We start from the raw sequence: 16,755 nt of genomic DNA, 5'->3' as shown, positions 1-16,755 counted from the left end.
GGAGCACACTACTTGGCGCCGTTACTCAGGGAACCGTTTTCGCATGTAATCCACAAGCTGGGCAAGCCATGTATGTTGAATGTCAACGACACCGTCAAAGAAAAGTGAAAAAAGACACTGTTACACGCACGGCAACAAGAATGTCATTTCCAAACTCTTGGACATCATAAAAAAGAACGAAGTTTCTTCGTAGTGGCATGGTCACGTGGTCGTGGTGTAAACAGTGAGGCTTGAAGACTACTACCCGCATTTTGAGGCACACATGGAAGATGGAAGCAGTAAGTTTATGCGGTTGAAGCCTTGTTCGCTGGCAATGTATAGTCTCTGCATAGTCAACGCAACGCCGGAGCGAAATGATTTATAGATGTGATAGCCGTCCACGAATATTGACGAGAGCGGGGTGAACAGTCGTTTATTGAACGCAATATACTGTATGGCCGCGTACCCTCGACCTCCGCTCGTACGTTTACGCTGACAGTCGCCCACCGCAATTGTACTTTTTAGCAGTGTGCTACTGGCTTTGTTATGGTTGCGAAATAAGGTGCATTTGTGCTGCACACTAACGCGCGCGTGTGTCTGTACACCGCAGGAAACAGCAACTGAGGTGGTCGATCCAAAGTCCGGTCGCTGCTACCAGTGTTTCCGCGTTAGCATTGTCCTGGCAGGGGTGGTCTTCCTTGTCGCTTCGGCGCTCGCTTCCGGTGTCATGCTCAGCTCTCACCTTACCTCCGCCACCACCGTTTCGACGACACCAGTTACAATCGCTCCTCGGGCGAACCTGTGCAGCAGCAGATCTTGCCACAAGCTAGCCACCATCTTGTCCAGGTCTTACGACGAACATCGTGACCCGTGTCTCAGTTTCGACGACTTTGTCTGCTCCAAGTCTGCAGGAAGTTTCATGAAAGACTATGAGGAGAACCAATACAGGATGGCCGCTGACGCTCTGAGTGAAATACGATCGGGAGAACACACGCCGGTGGAGAAGATCGCGCGCTTCTTTCAAGAATGCATCGTCAGTAAGGCTCCAGACAGGCAACTGTTCCACAAGTTCCTCCTTGATAACCACCTAGGTCTGGCACCCAAGCAAAATCCCGTGGGCATCATGCTGCAACTGGCAGTCAAGTACGGGTACGGTATCTTATTCGATCTTACCGCGAGACCATGCTCGAACGGAACCGTACTGCTGTCCTTCGAACCGCAGCAAGACTTAACGGCTTGGGCTCAGGGCGCGAAGCAGGTCAAGTCCAGGATGTCGCGGCTGCAATATATCGTACGCCACTTAAGCTTCCTTCAAAATAATCACCATGGCGATAGAGAAGACCACATACTTACGACGGAAACGATCGTACACAGGCTCCTGTTTTCCGCCGTGCATGTCGCTCAAAGTCCCAATAAATACTTGTCTCTGGACGAACTGGACGCTACCTCAAAGTTCGTCAAGTCGGAGATGCTGCTTGAATTCCTCAGAGCAGATTCCCGCTTTCCAGCAGATACAACCTACCACGTGTCCTCCAAAAGCGCTCCCGTGTTGTATTTTGTCAACGACGTGCTCAACAGGGTGAAGCAGGAACATCTCGGACCTTACCTGACGTGGGAGGCCTCGCGTCACCTGGGACCTCTGGTCAGCGAACTCTTTCGAGTGCCCGTCGTGTACAGGAAACACTACACATCAATGGCGACGAGAGAAGTCATCGGCTGCTTCACTCTTGTGCACGACCTCGCAGGCACTTTAGCGTTTGCCCCGCTTGTCAGCAGGTACATGAACGGCACAGCTTCGGCTATGCTTGAAGAAATGTTCAAAATAATTCGTCGCTCGTACGTCAAGAACGTCAGGAACGCCACCTGGATCGCAAACGGGACCAAGGCGTCGCTCTTGACCAAGCTGGAACACGCGCGACTTAGCTTGGGCAGCCTCGAATACGATCCACTCCTCATCAACAAAAACAGCGTCTACAACGAGCTTCCGCTGCTGAGAGGTTCCTTCTTCGAGAACTACCTCGCGTTGAGCGCATGGCGCATGAAGAACGGTTGGGCAACGGAAGACACTACAAACCGTGTGCATCATACTGGGGCAGAGGACAACGCTACCGTGTCCTTGCCCTCTGTGTGGACATTACCGCCACTATTTTACACTGACGGCTCCCTGGCCGCCAATTACGCCCTAATTGGTTCATTGGTAGCCTCGCAGTTCATTAAAATCTTGGACATAGAGCACTCGGAGCACGGCCAGCTCTCGAACCAAACGGAATGTCTGAAGAACTTCTACCACGAGCCCAGCGGTTCGGTGATCCTCAAAATTCCCAGGACTGTAAATGATATCATGAAGATAAAGCCTCTCTACGAAGCATTCATCGAAGCGTCTTCCATTAATAACGCGTCCACGACTTCCCTGCCAGTGGTGCCTACCTATTCCACTCCTCAGACTTTCTTCCAGGTGATGTGCTTGCGATTCTGCCCTTACCAAACGTGGGTCCACAAAGCACCTCACTCGCTCAGCTGCAATGTCCCTATGATGAACGTGAAAGAATTTGCGGACGCCTACCGCTGTCCTCAACACTCTCCCATGAACCCGGAGAAACGCTGTCCGATTTGGACCAGCTGATGTTCGTTATTAAACGTGACTCTTACGCAATAGAGCTCTCCCTGTTTGTAAACAGATGACGTCATAGTGTTCGACAGCGCCACAAATTTGGTAGGGTTGAACTGCGCTCGAAGCGAGAGGTGAACAAGGCCGCGCCCGAAAGCCGCGGTCTTGAACGGATTACGATGGTCCCTGAAAGGGACGCGACCTTGGGTCCTACTTTTCCTTCAACACGCTCTGCAAGTAACCGAGCGTTCTGCGCATATCTCCTCTCCTGGTTACTCCACTCGGGAAGCCCCATTGGCTACGGCGGCGCCCTCCCTCTTCCCTCTCACTGCCTTCTCTCATGCGCAGAGACTCACTTGCACAGCGTATAGGAGGCAGCGAACAAGTGCTCGTTCGTGGAACCCAGTCCTCCACTTCCAATTTGTTTCGGTTTCAGTCTGTCTACCAACGTCATGATGACGTTTCTTGGGTAGAGGTATATTGAGGGACCTCACCGACTGCCCCGTGTTTTGAATACGTGATCCCAGTGTTCATATTTCCTTTAGTTGGTAACATATACATAGAACTCTCATAATAACTAGAAACCAAGCCAGCGAAGGGGGGCATCTCGACATGGGAGCCGCCATGGGCGATACGGTAGGCCTAGCGGTTTACGAACGGTGTGTCCTACGAGTTCCGTGTGCCGTTCTTTCATGTCGCAGCACAAGGTTTAAACCATATACAATGCTCATTCCCTATGGAACCCAAGCGCACAGGTGATGGCAGACAAAACAAACACACTTCGCACACGGCATGGCACACGGAGCCCAGCGGAAGCGGAAGCGACTTGCATTGGATTGGATACCATTGCGGCGAACGCACCTGGTCTTCACACGTGGAAAGGCTGTGGCAAATCTGGCCGAATCCAAAATATCGATCATGGCGCCTCCCTGACTTAGACATTGGGAGAGGGTTTGCCCTCGTGCAACTCCTTTGCTCTCCCCATCACTCTCTCCCAGCTTTTCTTCTAGCCTCTCCTTATGATTTCTATGATAGCATAATGAATACAACGGGCGAGTGCGCTTTATGGACAACCGAGAGAATACGTCTGTGGCGTTCATCATCTAGCCAAGATGAGTGACAGCACAGTAATTCACCGTCGTATCTTGTTGCGGCGCTTTCCTGTCAGGGGAATCGCGACGACGTCTCTCAGTTTTGCCATGCGTGAGCTAACTTTGGACTGCCTGCGGTGCTTCTAACGTGGAACGGATGAGAATACAGTCAACCCTCGATCTGAGAACGGTTAACGTTCATGGAAAAATCGGTCATAAATCGAGGGGTCCCTAAGGCGAAGTTTGGAATGTGGAAGGGAAAGTGTCTTGTCCTATAGAGGGCACCGTTCATAAATCGAGGGTAGACCGTACATAACAAAATTAATACCATCGCAAATGGGCGGGGGGGGGGGGCGCTAACGTTGGGTAGACGAGCGGTCTGCCTGCATAGGCTGGCGGCACGTTGCTAGGGGGAGACACAGGATTACAAGCTATAGACGTGGCTATAGTTTGTATTCCTGTGTCTCCACTTGCGCTGGTATTAATTAATTAATTAATACCAACTGGCCCGCATTTCCACCATTTTGGTGGACCGTGCCACTTTTTAGCGTCCGTCCGTTCATGTGTTACGCCTCGTTTAACAGAAAGGACGAGGATGACAAAAAAAAAGGAGAAATGAAGTGTCATGTGTCCCTGCAAAGGATAGCAATCTGTGCAGCACAAAACCTGATCCTTCCTTTCGGTTATGACGCAATCTTTCGTTTCTGGATTTGCGTGTGCGAAGGCGCATGCGCGGGGATACAACCGTACAAACTCACCCAACGCCTGGTGTCTCTGTGCCGTTTGTGCTCCCTGCACGCCCCAGTCCATGTCCAAATGACCTGTTATTGAATGATGTTACTGATTTATACGACGCACGTAAGAATCGGTTTTCGTGTTCATTTATAAGCAATATTTCATCGCCTTCAATATACACAGGAGCTTACAGAACAAGAACGTTACTCTCTACTTCTCAGTGAGCTTCGTTCTTCATGAAAAAGTCTCCGAAGTTGCAAAAAGTACATCCCTTTTCACGCATGGTTTTCGGTTCTTATATGAGAATTACAAGCATCCACTGGAAACAGATTTACATGTGGTAGCAAAAGAGAGATACCTGTAAGGATTCATTGTGCAACTTACTCGGTGAACATAATAATAATTGGGTGTTTACGTCGCGAGACAACTGAGATCATGAGCCACGCCACAGCGGTCGGTCTGTGGATTGCTTTTGCCCACCTGAGGGTTCTTTAACGTGCGATGAAAGCTCATCATACGGCACCCCGTATTTAACGTCCCTCGCGGAAGACGGCGTGTCTGGGTAACTTGTACCCTGCCACCAAGTTGCTGGCGTCCTCGGCCGGGTTCGAACCCGCGATCTCGGGATCAGAGGGCGAACACGCTACCGACTGAGCCACCGAGGCCACTCAGTGAACAATATTAGGCAAAAAATTAGGCAATGGAGAGTAAAATTCGCGAGTACAATATAGGTCGCACTTTCCCGAGATGACTAATGTGCTCTAGGGACTATAGGGTGACGCCTTTCAAAGAAAAGACAGCCACATAAGCAAGAATTGATATTACAACTACCAATAGACGATTTCAGGAAATCCCAGTGCTCCTTGCGTACGCGTTGCATTCTGGGAGATTACTGGAATGAACTGTCTTTCACGTTTCGTCTTCGCTGACCTTGACTCCCGGACAATCGGCCAAGAGAGAGGAAACTGAAACTACTTGGAGACCTTCTCCTCCTTTGTTACCAGCAAGTTCCCAGAGTTCAAAGCGGCGCTAAGCTTTCTCTGATTTTCTGAAGTCGTCTATTGCGAAGTGCTTGCGATACCTCGTGTCGTAGCTTGCTTCATTTATTGAGCAGTCTATCACCACCTTGCGTGACGTAACCAGACCCGTCTGACGTAAGAACTACGGACGTTCCAGTGCGGTGAAAATATTATTGAGTACGACCACGGTCAAGGGACCGTGGTACAACGCAGAGGTCGCCCGTGAACAACAGTTGTTCCCAGACAGTTGGGCAATTCCACGCGAAACGATCCAGCGGCCCTCAGGAAACTATTGCAAATTTTTCCGAAATATTATTTAGCAGCCCCTATAATAGTGCAAAAGGACATACCACGAAACGTTTCTTCCTAGATATCACTATGGCGGATGCTAGACACGAGCAAAGGTCGCAGCGCTAGCCAAAAACCGTGTCTCTTGTGAACGGCAGCTGCGGCTCATAGAAAGCACCTAGAAGTGTGCGGTTTTCTTTTGCGTATAGAGGGAACCAGGCTCTGCACAGCGTCGCAAGTCCCGGTCGTCATGCTGTAATCGGTGCTGGCATACACAGGCTGGAAGTTTCGCAATTTTTCTCCTATTTCGCGATTTTTTTTTTCGTGGAAAATCAAACCATTAGATTTTAATGAATATTTTTTGCTTCCAAGGTCTCATGGCATACTTCAAAAGGAAAAATCGCAAGACGCGTAACCTTCGTAGTCTTTGCAGGAAAAATAGGGGAAGTATGCGCTTGTTCAAAAATTCGCTACAATCGAGCGTAAAACACGCAATGAAGAGGTCGGAAGAGGCATCTGAAACCGATGCAGATAGAACGAGTCTTCCTCTACAACATATTAAAAAATCTCGGGATGTTTTTTCGTATAGACGGACTTTTCTTAATTTTTTTATTTTATTTTTTGTAGCAGAGGGTTTTCGTTTTTCCTTCACCGCGTTTTCATGTGGAATGCGGGGAATATCCCCCTACGGAGTTGCCAGTTTCTAGTTCAAGGAAAAACCTTCCCCTGTAACACTCTCATCGGTGAGACAAGAGGGTTTAAGTGCACGTGGAACCCTCCAACAAAGGAAAGGAAATTCTTTGCGCTCTACCAAGCTGCTCCATAGTCCTTCTCCCGTGCCAAGTTTTCGGCATCTATGTTTGGCACAAACGTTATAAAATGCCGAAAATATCCGGAAAAACGCGGACCCCCCTCGTCCGAAATATCGTCTGCTACCAACACGGCGCAGCGCTGCTCTGGCGGACTCTCTAAGTCACGTGATAGTGACGCCACCATCTCTCATTCAGCTGCAGTGGCGTAGCCACGGGGGGGCTAGGGGGGGCTCGAGCCCCCCCTACCTGCCACACACAAATCGTGCAAATCCGAGAACATAATACTATATTGGGGGGGGGGGGGGGCAGTGTGATGATCGCGAAAGTTCTTGCTGTTCATGGCGTCTATCTAAGAAGCACTCTTGAATGGTTTTCAAAGTATGAGCTTTCCCAAATACTTCCAATCTCGTGACACCACCTCATTGGTCATCATGATAGCCTATACATGTAATCGTACTGTGGACCGACAGCTGCGGCGTCGCTCATGATCTCAATTGTCTCGCGAGGTAAACCCCCAATTATTAATTAAAAGTACTGTGAACTAGAAATCAACTATTTTCGTTCCTTTTTTTAATCCTCAGTTTGCAGTGTGCACAAGTATGTGTGTGTTGTCGACACAGGATCAGCGGGGGGGGGGGGGGGGGGGGGGGAGTTTTCGTATTGAGCCCCCCCCCCCTACCTTGGAGGTCTGGCTACACCACTGTTCACCTGTGAGCTTTCTCAAGGAAGGGTGTGCAGATGGGACCTCTCTCTCTCGCGCGCCGTTGGTGAGCTCAGATAATCGTTCTAGGCTAAGAACGCGCGTTTTTTCTTGCACAATAAACATGTCCAGTTGGTATGTGCCAATTTTTAAAATTAGAATTTACATCTTCCTGATCATTTGTCCAGCTGACATTTAAGTAATTTCATGTTATGATTCGGCATTACGCTTTGGTGTAGAGTTAACGTATGTTTTGTTAATAAAATAAAAATCTAATGAAAAGTTAAACCAACGTAAATTAAAACCTCTGAGACCACTGCAACTTTTCCATTTTCCATCATTTTCTCAATGTTTCAAAATACCTTCCTATTAAATCATTATGAGAGACAGAGGCCTTGTACGCAACAATAATCAAAACATTTTATTGCACACTCTTAGCACATTCCATTGTACACGACAAAATCCACTCTCTCACTGATAATGTAATCAGCGTAAGTGATGTACATATTCAAGAAACCTGTTCGACAGTAATGTTAAGGCACTTTTTCACAGCAGTTTAATAAAAATGACGATTCAAGGCACGTCTTCATTCATGCTTCCAACCATGATCAGTTTTGTACAAGAACTGTAAAAATGCTTCTCTATAAATAATCTCTCAAGTGAGAGTACTATTCATACCAGGCTCTATAAAATATGAATATCTATACAGTGCATACAAAAACCGCAGTCCATCACTGCAAAATTCGCAAAAGACATTCAAAACATGTAGCAACAGTTAATCTCCAAGCTCAACCATGGTACCCCTTCTGATTTCTGCGATCCCGACGAATCACGAAGAGCTCAGTTTACCACAGCTTAGATGTTATCGTACGTTCCGTTCGCAGAACGAGTTTGTTGGCAGGTTACGATTTTCACAAAAAAGACGCAGCCCTCCTGTAAAACACAAGAAAGTGGTGGGTAAGCAAGTAGGAAAGTATCTTATGCAACGCAAACATCCTTCACTTCAGTGGCAACTCGTATTGCCCTGTTCTATGCAATACTTCCTTAATGTGATGAAACACCCCAATCATCATTAAGACAGTTTTTTTTTTTTGCCTTATGTAAAAATCAACTGTTCCAATCAGAAGTGGAGGGGAGACCCCGATGAGCTCATAGCACGTAAGGGGATCAGAGCTCAATCCATAGAGGCTGAAGATTTTGGCAAATTTTTTTTTTTCTCCCAAATTCAAGGGGGTAAAAATCCGGGAAATAAACATGTGCCCTGAATTCATGCAAATTCGGGTGGGAAAACTCAAAGTAGTATGCTAAATTCAGGGAGAAATCGGGCTCTATTACTCAAACAAATTGTACTGGTTTCGTACAAACGGTGATGTAATTGTGTTTACTACCAAACAAACTAGTGTGTGTGTTCCTACAGATGTTTCAGTTTGCCAGGTAAAGATCGCGTTTCATCCCGAAGTGGCAACCTTCAATTTGGGGTGCAAATTTTGGAAGAATCGTGTTAAACCCTAAAACTTCAGGCTCTATCAATCAATCAACAAATTAAATAAAAATAACTTTCAATCAATCAATAAACTAAAATCAATAAATAAGTCAATAACCTTCACTGCAAATCAATAAATAAAAAATAACCCTCAATCAATAAATAAATATTAAACTAAAAATTAATAAATATGTCAATAACCTTCACTGCAAATCAACAAATAATAAACTTCTTTGTGCGGATCACTTGGTTTAGCTGAAATACTTTATTCATTACTTGTCTGACATGAAGTGTTGAGTATTATATATATATATCCCTCCCCACCAACCTATGGCTTGTAACAGAAGACTGTCTGACACATGAGACAACAGGACTCTTCAATGAAATGGAAACACACCACTATGAGTAATGGAAGCTCCGTCCAGAATTGGTAGTTTGGTATCATCTCCCAGCCTCGAGCCCCGTGGCTGTGATTGTACACGATTCCGATGACCAGGTAGATCAGTAGCAAAACGAAGAACCTATAAATAAACAGAGATAAACCTGGTTTCTCAACTATTATATCATCCACAACATGGAGACTTACAGAATGAGTAGTACCGAACCCGCGCTGAGCCCCTGCAGCTGGGGCGCGGTCCCGCAAGCACCAGAGAATTCAATTGTAATGTTTCTCTGTAAAACAGACATGTGGGAAAATTGCTTTACGGCTGCGTTACATGGGTCGCTTATGTCAACACTGAGTCATCCTTTGTACATCACAATTTTGTGTATACACATTACAGGACCACCAAAGCTAAAAAGTCATCATTGAGTATGATTAGAGCCTGAAGTTTTAGGGTTTTACCCGAATTTGGTCGGTTAGGTGGAATGGTAGGGTCCCCGAATTTGCACTCCGAATTGAAGGTTGACTCTTTAGGGTGAAACCCGATCTTTACCCGGCAAATTCCCCTCACGGGGATGTCTGTAGGAATGCACTAACATACTTGTTTGGCAGCAAATGCAGTTACATCACTGTTTGTACCAAACCAGTACAGTTAGTTTGAGTAACTGAGCCCGATTTCTCCCCGAATTTAGCATACTGGATGTTTTTCCACTCGAATTCACATGAATTTAGAGCACATGTTTATTTACCCGATTTTTACCCCCCCGAATTTAGAAAAAAATATTTCCCGAAAACTTCAGGCTCTAGGTATGATACGCACACATAAGGTACGTGGGCAACTAATGTGCAAAAGTCTACTACTTACCACACATGACTGGTTATTTGTCACGATCCCTGATTGGTGTAGCCTGGCAACTTCGGTGTCGTTACCAATAGAAATGGTCTTTTTAGGGTCGCATCGAAACAAGAGATTTGTACTGAAACTCGAACATGTTGAATTTCCACCGGTATGATTTGTAAAATTGGCAAGGAATCCATGGGGACCTGCAGAGACAATGCAAATGCTAAGCATTATGATGTTAAAAAAAAAACGTAAGAGTCGTTTTTGTGCTACCTTCAGCGACGAGCGTTGTGAATTCACCAAACTGCGCCTTGCTGGGCTCCTCGCACGATTTGCCCACGCCACACAAGTTACTTGGGAGGGTGTTGCAGAATTGAAAATACCAGTTGCACGGCTTTTCTCCTAAGCATTGGTCATCGGGAGGCGATATCCTCCAGATGGCTCTGAAACAGAACAGGATATACTTGTACAAAAAGACATAGGAGACAGAAGCGGAAAACCATGGAAAATGGGGGGTACCACACATGTCATGATGACATCGCCCCCCATAGGGGCGGATCCAGACCCTCGGTTTGGGGGTGGCGGGTGCAGTTTCTTTGTCGGAGCACGCAGTAGGGGATGGAGGAGAAGGAAATGCAATGTATCCCCTTGAATCCGCCCCTGCACCCCCATAGAGGCCAAGTTAGAAAGTTAAGATAATGGGATGGGTAAAGGATCCTTATCTCCCTGTGATTACGCAGTGGATCTGGTACTCCAGCAGGATTCATCTCTTGCTCACCTTGCAGAAACCGAGACACGGACAAATTGACACAAGTGGAACAAATTTCTCACTTGCGGCGTCATTTAAATAAATTACTGTGTTTGCGTCTATTTGTCCATGTGTCTCAGATTTTGCACCTTCCTAATCACAGTTCATAAGTTTTTGCACTTGCCAAATGCACTTCAGGCCATGACTGATGGTGTTTATCTGCATCTACCAAGGACAGGAATTTTTATGGGCTGGCTACATGTCTATTTAAGAATTCATTTTGAAGCTAATGAAACAAGAACTGAAGGAATGTTCTTCAGGCAAAAAGACAAACAATTAAATGAAAGCTTGATGCTCTGTTCCAATAAGAAGTATATAACAAAAGAGTATTTTTTTGTTTACTCTGAGTTTTAAACTTTTTGATAAGTTCCTTATATTGTCCCACGACAGAAACATCGGTTCTGTCGCTGGCCTCTGCTAGGACAGCTTCATGTGCAACATTTTTCGGAAAACAAACATTGGCATACCGGTTGAAATAGGCGAAGACGCCCCCCCGTTAAGACACACAATCGACGTATGTGCATATAATCACAGTTGTATCCAGACAACTGTGCTGCAGCTGTGATTGCTTAATGGTGTTACTTTGCTCCCCTGGGCAGACACTTTGGCTATTAACTCAGGAAGAACACTCACGACTTCAAAACATCGTAGTGGTAGCCACCATCAAGTTTGCACGTATCTGCGAGTACCGTTGCAATTACACAAATAAAAGTAGTTACAGGGAAGAGCCCAGCGTAATAACTTAACCGTGTCAACATGTCGTTTCGAGTGACCCTTTGTAAAAGTTACTACAAATGCTTTAAAAAGAGATCCCGCTGCTCCGGTGCCCAAAACCAAGCTGAACAGACGATAACGAAACTGCCTTTGTTGCCAGACCAGACACAGTCGTTGCGGTTGCATCACATTGCACATTGCCACGCCAACACGCTAACGCTAGGTCCTCGAAAAATGAGTCCTTACTTTAGGAATGCGACGTGCCGAAATGGTGGTGTGGTGGCGGTGGCATGCGATTTTCGAGCGGTCTGCCGGCGCGATGGTATATGTTGCTCGGGGGCGTGGGGGATAGTGCGTCCTGGGCCGGCTTCACCGGGGCAAGAGTGAGTTGTCGAAAATCGCAAGGAGGGGGAGGTACTTCAAAAAATTGGAGGGGGGGGGTTCTGTTTTGTTGCGCGTTCACCCTGTTGCCCTGACCCAGGCATTTTGTCCACCATGGTGTTTGTTCATCAGCTGTCTGTTCATCGTATTCTTATCAGTCATTACAGTGTTGTAGCTGGGGGTACTTGGGATGGCAAGGAATGAAATCCTCTCTCCCATGCAGTGGCGGATCCACAGGGCAGGGGAAGCAGTTGGTTGAGCACCACGTCTTTAGCAGACCTATATCGAAAGCACATCTGTAGGGGGTGAATATAGAAAAGAATGGTGGGAGGGGTCTAAATAAATCACTGCAGTGAAATAAAAAACAACTGGTGCTGACACATTTAAAAAGAAAAGGCACTAAAAGCAGAGATGGGGCAGAGTGGGATAATGAGGCTTATGTTCATCTGCTACCAGACATTCCAAATTGACAATCATGTAGTTTTCATGGGGTGTTGCAATAAACTGAACAAGGACAATTCATTTGCTTGTCGTTCACAACTAACTTATGACTAGGGTTCTGACTTTTCGTCGTTTTCATTTTGCGATGGCGGGGGTGTTCGCCAGTTTTCACTTTCTGGAAAATTTTCCCTTTTTTGGAGCTATACCTTTTGGAGAACCTCTGAAAAGCTCAAAATTTTCTAGAAATTGAGGGTGCCTCATGATTTCTGCCAAACTAAAACACCAAAAAGTCGGAATCCTACCTATAACCTGCACATTGATCTCGTGAGACTTAGTTTGTAGCCTCTTCGAGCTAGTACTTTTGCGCAGCTCGCCCATCAAAGGGCAATAGCATGCACAAAAACCAGGCCAGCAATCAGGAAGAGATTTTGTTTACCTCGTCTTCCTGCACCCCACACCACCCCTAGGGGTTTCCGTGGCATCCCCCCCCCCCCAAAAAAAAAAACGAGGTCAGGAAGGTGTTGCACACCTCAAAGATACAGGATTTCACATCCTTTTCTCCCCTTTGGTTGCCGTACCGTGAGAGTACTTCCAATGCTAGAAAGAGATACAGAAAGATGTGCGGCTCCAAGTACTGCATCAGTGATTAGCACACAGATTGGCCTTGCGCTTGAACGTGTCCTGTTTCTGATAGCAATCTGAAGGAAGACAAATTTTAAATAAAACTGTACTATTACAAATTCTGAAAAACAAATTTTATTTATTCAAACTCAAACATGGACAAGAAAGTTTAAGTTGCATACAGGAACATAGTGGATCCTACCACAAGGCTATGCATTCGACCCCCCCACTGGTATATTAGGGTATATATGTAGCACACCAACTGTAAAGGCAACTGTAAAGGGATCGCCTCGTTCGCACAACCATGTCACGCCTGTACCGGCAGAGTACTGCGCCTTTGAAACAGTAAGGAACCAAAGAAAGAAAGAAACAGTACTTTGAGCCATACACACGTGGAATGCTGCCAAGGTTTACACAGCATGACTGCACAGCATCACAACTACCCAGTCCAATCATGCAAAACAGCTTTATTTAATGCGGGTTCATTCAAAAAAAGAAGAAAACTTAGCTCTTCCTTATCCTAAGGTAGCGAGGCAATGGCGTACTCTCTCCACCATATAAACAAACCACTGTGATGCAACGCCAATGGTACTGTGCTGGGGTTAACAATGGAACAGTCTTTTGCACTGGGATCGCACACCTCGGCTATCACGCAAGCTAAAACATCCTCATAAATGAAAATGTTTGTATGTTGCAATGCCCACTGCTGTCATAGCCACTACTGCTCCAGCTACCAAGCTCCAAGTGCGTGCCTGTGCAGGAAAATGGAAATCATAAAACAGGATTCTTTGGTACATATACATGAAGAGCAATAGTGTAGGAACAACTTCTGTGATGCATATTTAGCTACGCTTCTACATTTCCCATGTATTTACTTAGGTGCAACCTGAAGAGCGTCAGTCCCTTTTCCATTGCAGACATATCCGTAACTGCTTTGCTGCTTTTTACAGTAATGATTTCGGCCTTCTTCCAAGATGACTTCATGATTATGTGGTACGTGTTTTGATTTAGGTGCAAACGAAGTGGAGACGGATGGTCTGGTAGAGTAACTTAACAATTTACATCGAATTACAAATTTAATAAAATATCGAGAGACTTCAAATTTTCCCCGACAAAAATTGCCTCGCCGTTCTTATTCATGTCGTGTCAACAAACTGCATACCCGGGATCGACTGTGCTTTTTTTGCTCTTCCTCTTTGTCAGGGGTGCTGGCAAACATGCGTCGATACATTGCCTTCTCAGCTTGGTCTTGAGTTTTCTTCTTGACTACCAGTCTTGCTAGTTCCTGCTGTATTACCTGAAAAGCAGACAAAGAGGGCATTTTCTGACTTTCCAATACAGGCCTGGCTTTTGATTTTAAGGGAAACATAATACACAAATTCTACATCAGACGATACGCAAACTTCCTGGAAGCCGTTAGTACAGAAAGTGCAAGGCATGAGTGCGACAACCAAGGCGCTTGGACTAGGTCACCTTTCTCTGATTTCTGCATATTTCCATTATTACCTCAAACTGGTTAAAAAAAAAAGAAAAAACATTGTAGGAAAATGGCCATATCTGAGATATCAGTGCATTAAAGCAAAAGCTTCATACGGCCCACCAATGTTGACAACCATGTCGGTCCGCCTGTAACAGTTGTGGAGAGAGAAGGCAGACGAAGTAGTAGTTGCAATGGCACCCAAATTATGCATATTTAAAAAAATCTATCTGAAAAATCAGCTTGACTATATTACTTTTGTTTCTGGCTCCAGCTTTAAAGCCCTTTTGAGAACATCCACAGCTTCCGATACATCACCCTGGTGTGCCAGTATCTGAAAATAAAAATGCCAACATTCCTGTCACTGCGTGAACTAGCAGATGAAGTCTTCACCAGCGCAGTCACTGCAAATTGACCTTACCTTCCCTTTGCGGAATAAGGCTTTCACATTGTTCGGCTGCACTTTCAGCACAGTGTCCACGGACTTTAACGCTGCTTCATGTGCCCCCATCTGTGCAGGAAGAAAACATTTTTTTCCCCCCATTTGACAAAAAATTAAAAATGACAAAGAGCGGCCAACCAGTTACCTTCATTTGAGCAGCTGCAAGGTTATTGTACACCTTCAACCTGAGGTCTAGCAACTGCTGAAGGTCCTTTGGCGAGTCCGAGACGTTCTGAAGCAGACACCAACAAATTAATTTGGAACAAACTGGTTCATATAAATGCGCATGGTGATCTAGTTTGTCTTACCAATCCCATGTCATCTAGAAAGTCCAGGGCTCTAAGGGGAAAAAAATGGAAAGAGAGAGAAGTACGTGAGAAGAGAATTTGAACTTCTAAGAGCAATAACTTGATAATAACAGAAGAGCCATAACAGCCACTACAAAGGTTTCTTACCTTCTGTAGCAACGTGTAGCATTCGAACATTCGGACCTGCTGTACCAGAAGTTACCTCGTTCACGTTTCTGGTCTCTGAAAAACAAGTATGTATGAGACACAATAAGTTGTACGCAATTCACAAATTGCACTAAACCTGTCAGTTTGTATTTCCCCCAGCCTTTTCGGTACTTTTTTGCACAACATGCAACATGTACATCCCATGGAAACCCTTTCAAGTTGTCACACTAACCCTATTCTCAGACGATCTTCAAACGGAAGCTCAGTTTCGTCTTTCGCGGTTTGAGAGCTAATAAGCTCAACCTCATAGTGCAAAGTAGCATTCGGTGGAATGTCTGGCTCCCTGTAACAAAAAGAGTAGAATCTCTACCAGCAATCCTTCACCTCTTGTCCAGTAAACTCACTTTCCCAAAGCGCCATAACCAAATCTTGGAGGCACAACTACTTCAGCAACTTCACCCTTTTCCATGAGGGCCATTGCCATGTCGAGACCTGAAAGGTGTGGTTAATGTCCATTCTTGTGTGGCCACAACCTGTCAATGAACACGTGCTGTTACTCACCACAAACTACCTCCAGGTCCCCCAAGACAATCTTCCAGTTTTCATTTCGTTCAACAACTTTTCCATCGCTCAGTTTTCCGGTCAAGTTTATGGTGATCCAGTCCGACCTTTGTGGTCTGCTGTCTCTTCCTTCGCCTTGCTTGATGACCTGAAGTGAAATTTACGCGTGAACACTGTGCAGTACACATAACGGGCGAACGCGTGCGACTCATAGGCAAAACTCGCCTTTTTCTTCAGCTCCCCACTGCCCAGAATATCGAGCCATCCTTCCTCGTCCGTACTTTTCGGCTCTTCGTCCTCAATCACTATCTTTTTTCCTTGGTTCTTGTTCGGAGTATCGTCCGCGAAGTCCTCAAGAGGTGGCATGTCGCTCAAGTCATCGTCGTCCGATTCTTTGTCAAGAGTAGCTCTAGGACCATCGCCGTTTCCAATGTCCTGTACAGGAGATCCCTTTCGCGGTACAGGTCCATCATCTGGTGGAATTTCCGTTATCTCTGGCATATTTCGTGGTCGAACACGTTGCGGAAGCACCTATGTGCAGCAGCTCAGCCCGGTTCTCGAATAATCTAAGATGCGTTCTTAATTGGAATTAAAGCAAGGGCCGTGATTACAGGAAGGAGGGGTTAGGCGTCGACTAGGAGTCAAATACCTGGTGCCGAATTGACAGCAATTACATGCTTGTTACACTTCGTATGTAGTTCTCAAAACTCGCACGATTTACTTCCTTTTTCGTTTTTGTTGCGCCGTCCCTTCGACCGGTGGCGACCTCTTTTGTACCTTTTCGTGGGTCCTGGGCACCAGGTGGCAGGTAGTAGTAGTAGTAGTAGTGATCAAAATATGCAAAATTACAAGAAGAAAAAGGTGAACTCGTATTCTAAAATAACTACTATCTGTAAATTAAATGGTTAAATGATCCT

At 45.8% G+C, this 16,755-nt stretch overlaps 3 protein-coding genes across 3 annotated transcripts; 1 reads left to right on the top strand and 2 right to left on the bottom strand.

Annotated features, from left to right (window-relative positions):
* The first annotated feature begins 194 nt into the window (after positions 1-194).
* LOC135370273 (neprilysin-3-like) lies at positions 195-2,634 on the top strand. Its single transcript, XM_064603982.1, has 2 exons — positions 195-278; positions 590-2,634. Exons 1-2 carry the CDS (start codon positions 270-272, stop codon positions 2,600-2,602), a joined length of 2,022 nt encoding a protein of 673 aa, XP_064460052.1. The 5' UTR covers positions 195-269; the 3' UTR covers positions 2,603-2,634.
* A 5,000-nt stretch (positions 2,635-7,634) lies between these two features.
* LOC135370916 (uncharacterized) lies at positions 7,635-11,614 on the bottom strand. The gene is made up of 6 exons (XM_064604831.1): positions 11,380-11,614; positions 10,212-10,381; positions 9,963-10,141; positions 9,302-9,387; positions 9,113-9,236; positions 7,635-8,165 (listed from the first exon to the last, which is right to left on the bottom strand). The coding sequence occupies exons 1-6, from the start codon at positions 11,502-11,504 to the stop codon at positions 8,088-8,090; spliced, it is 762 nt and encodes a 253-aa protein (XP_064460901.1). The 5' UTR covers positions 11,505-11,614; the 3' UTR covers positions 7,635-8,087.
* A 1,736-nt stretch (positions 11,615-13,350) lies between these two features.
* LOC135370915 (peptidyl-prolyl cis-trans isomerase FKBP8-like) lies at positions 13,351-16,616 on the bottom strand. Its single transcript, XM_064604830.1, has 11 exons — positions 16,064-16,616; positions 15,839-15,986; positions 15,682-15,769; positions 15,510-15,620; positions 15,278-15,352; positions 15,131-15,161; positions 14,968-15,054; positions 14,802-14,891; positions 14,637-14,714; positions 14,066-14,200; positions 13,351-13,655 (listed from the first exon to the last, which is right to left on the bottom strand). The coding sequence occupies exons 1-11, from the start codon at positions 16,337-16,339 to the stop codon at positions 13,572-13,574; spliced, it is 1,203 nt and encodes a 400-aa protein (XP_064460900.1). The 5' UTR covers positions 16,340-16,616; the 3' UTR covers positions 13,351-13,571.
* Between the last annotated feature and the right edge of the window lie 139 nt (positions 16,617-16,755).

Source organism: Ornithodoros turicata, chromosome 10, assembly GCF_037126465.1.
Source record: "Ornithodoros turicata isolate Travis chromosome 10, ASM3712646v1, whole genome shotgun sequence".
In the NCBI taxonomy this organism is placed as follows: domain Eukaryota; kingdom Metazoa; phylum Arthropoda; class Arachnida; order Ixodida; family Argasidae; genus Ornithodoros; species Ornithodoros turicata.
This window is presented reverse-complemented; position numbering and strand designations above follow the sequence as displayed.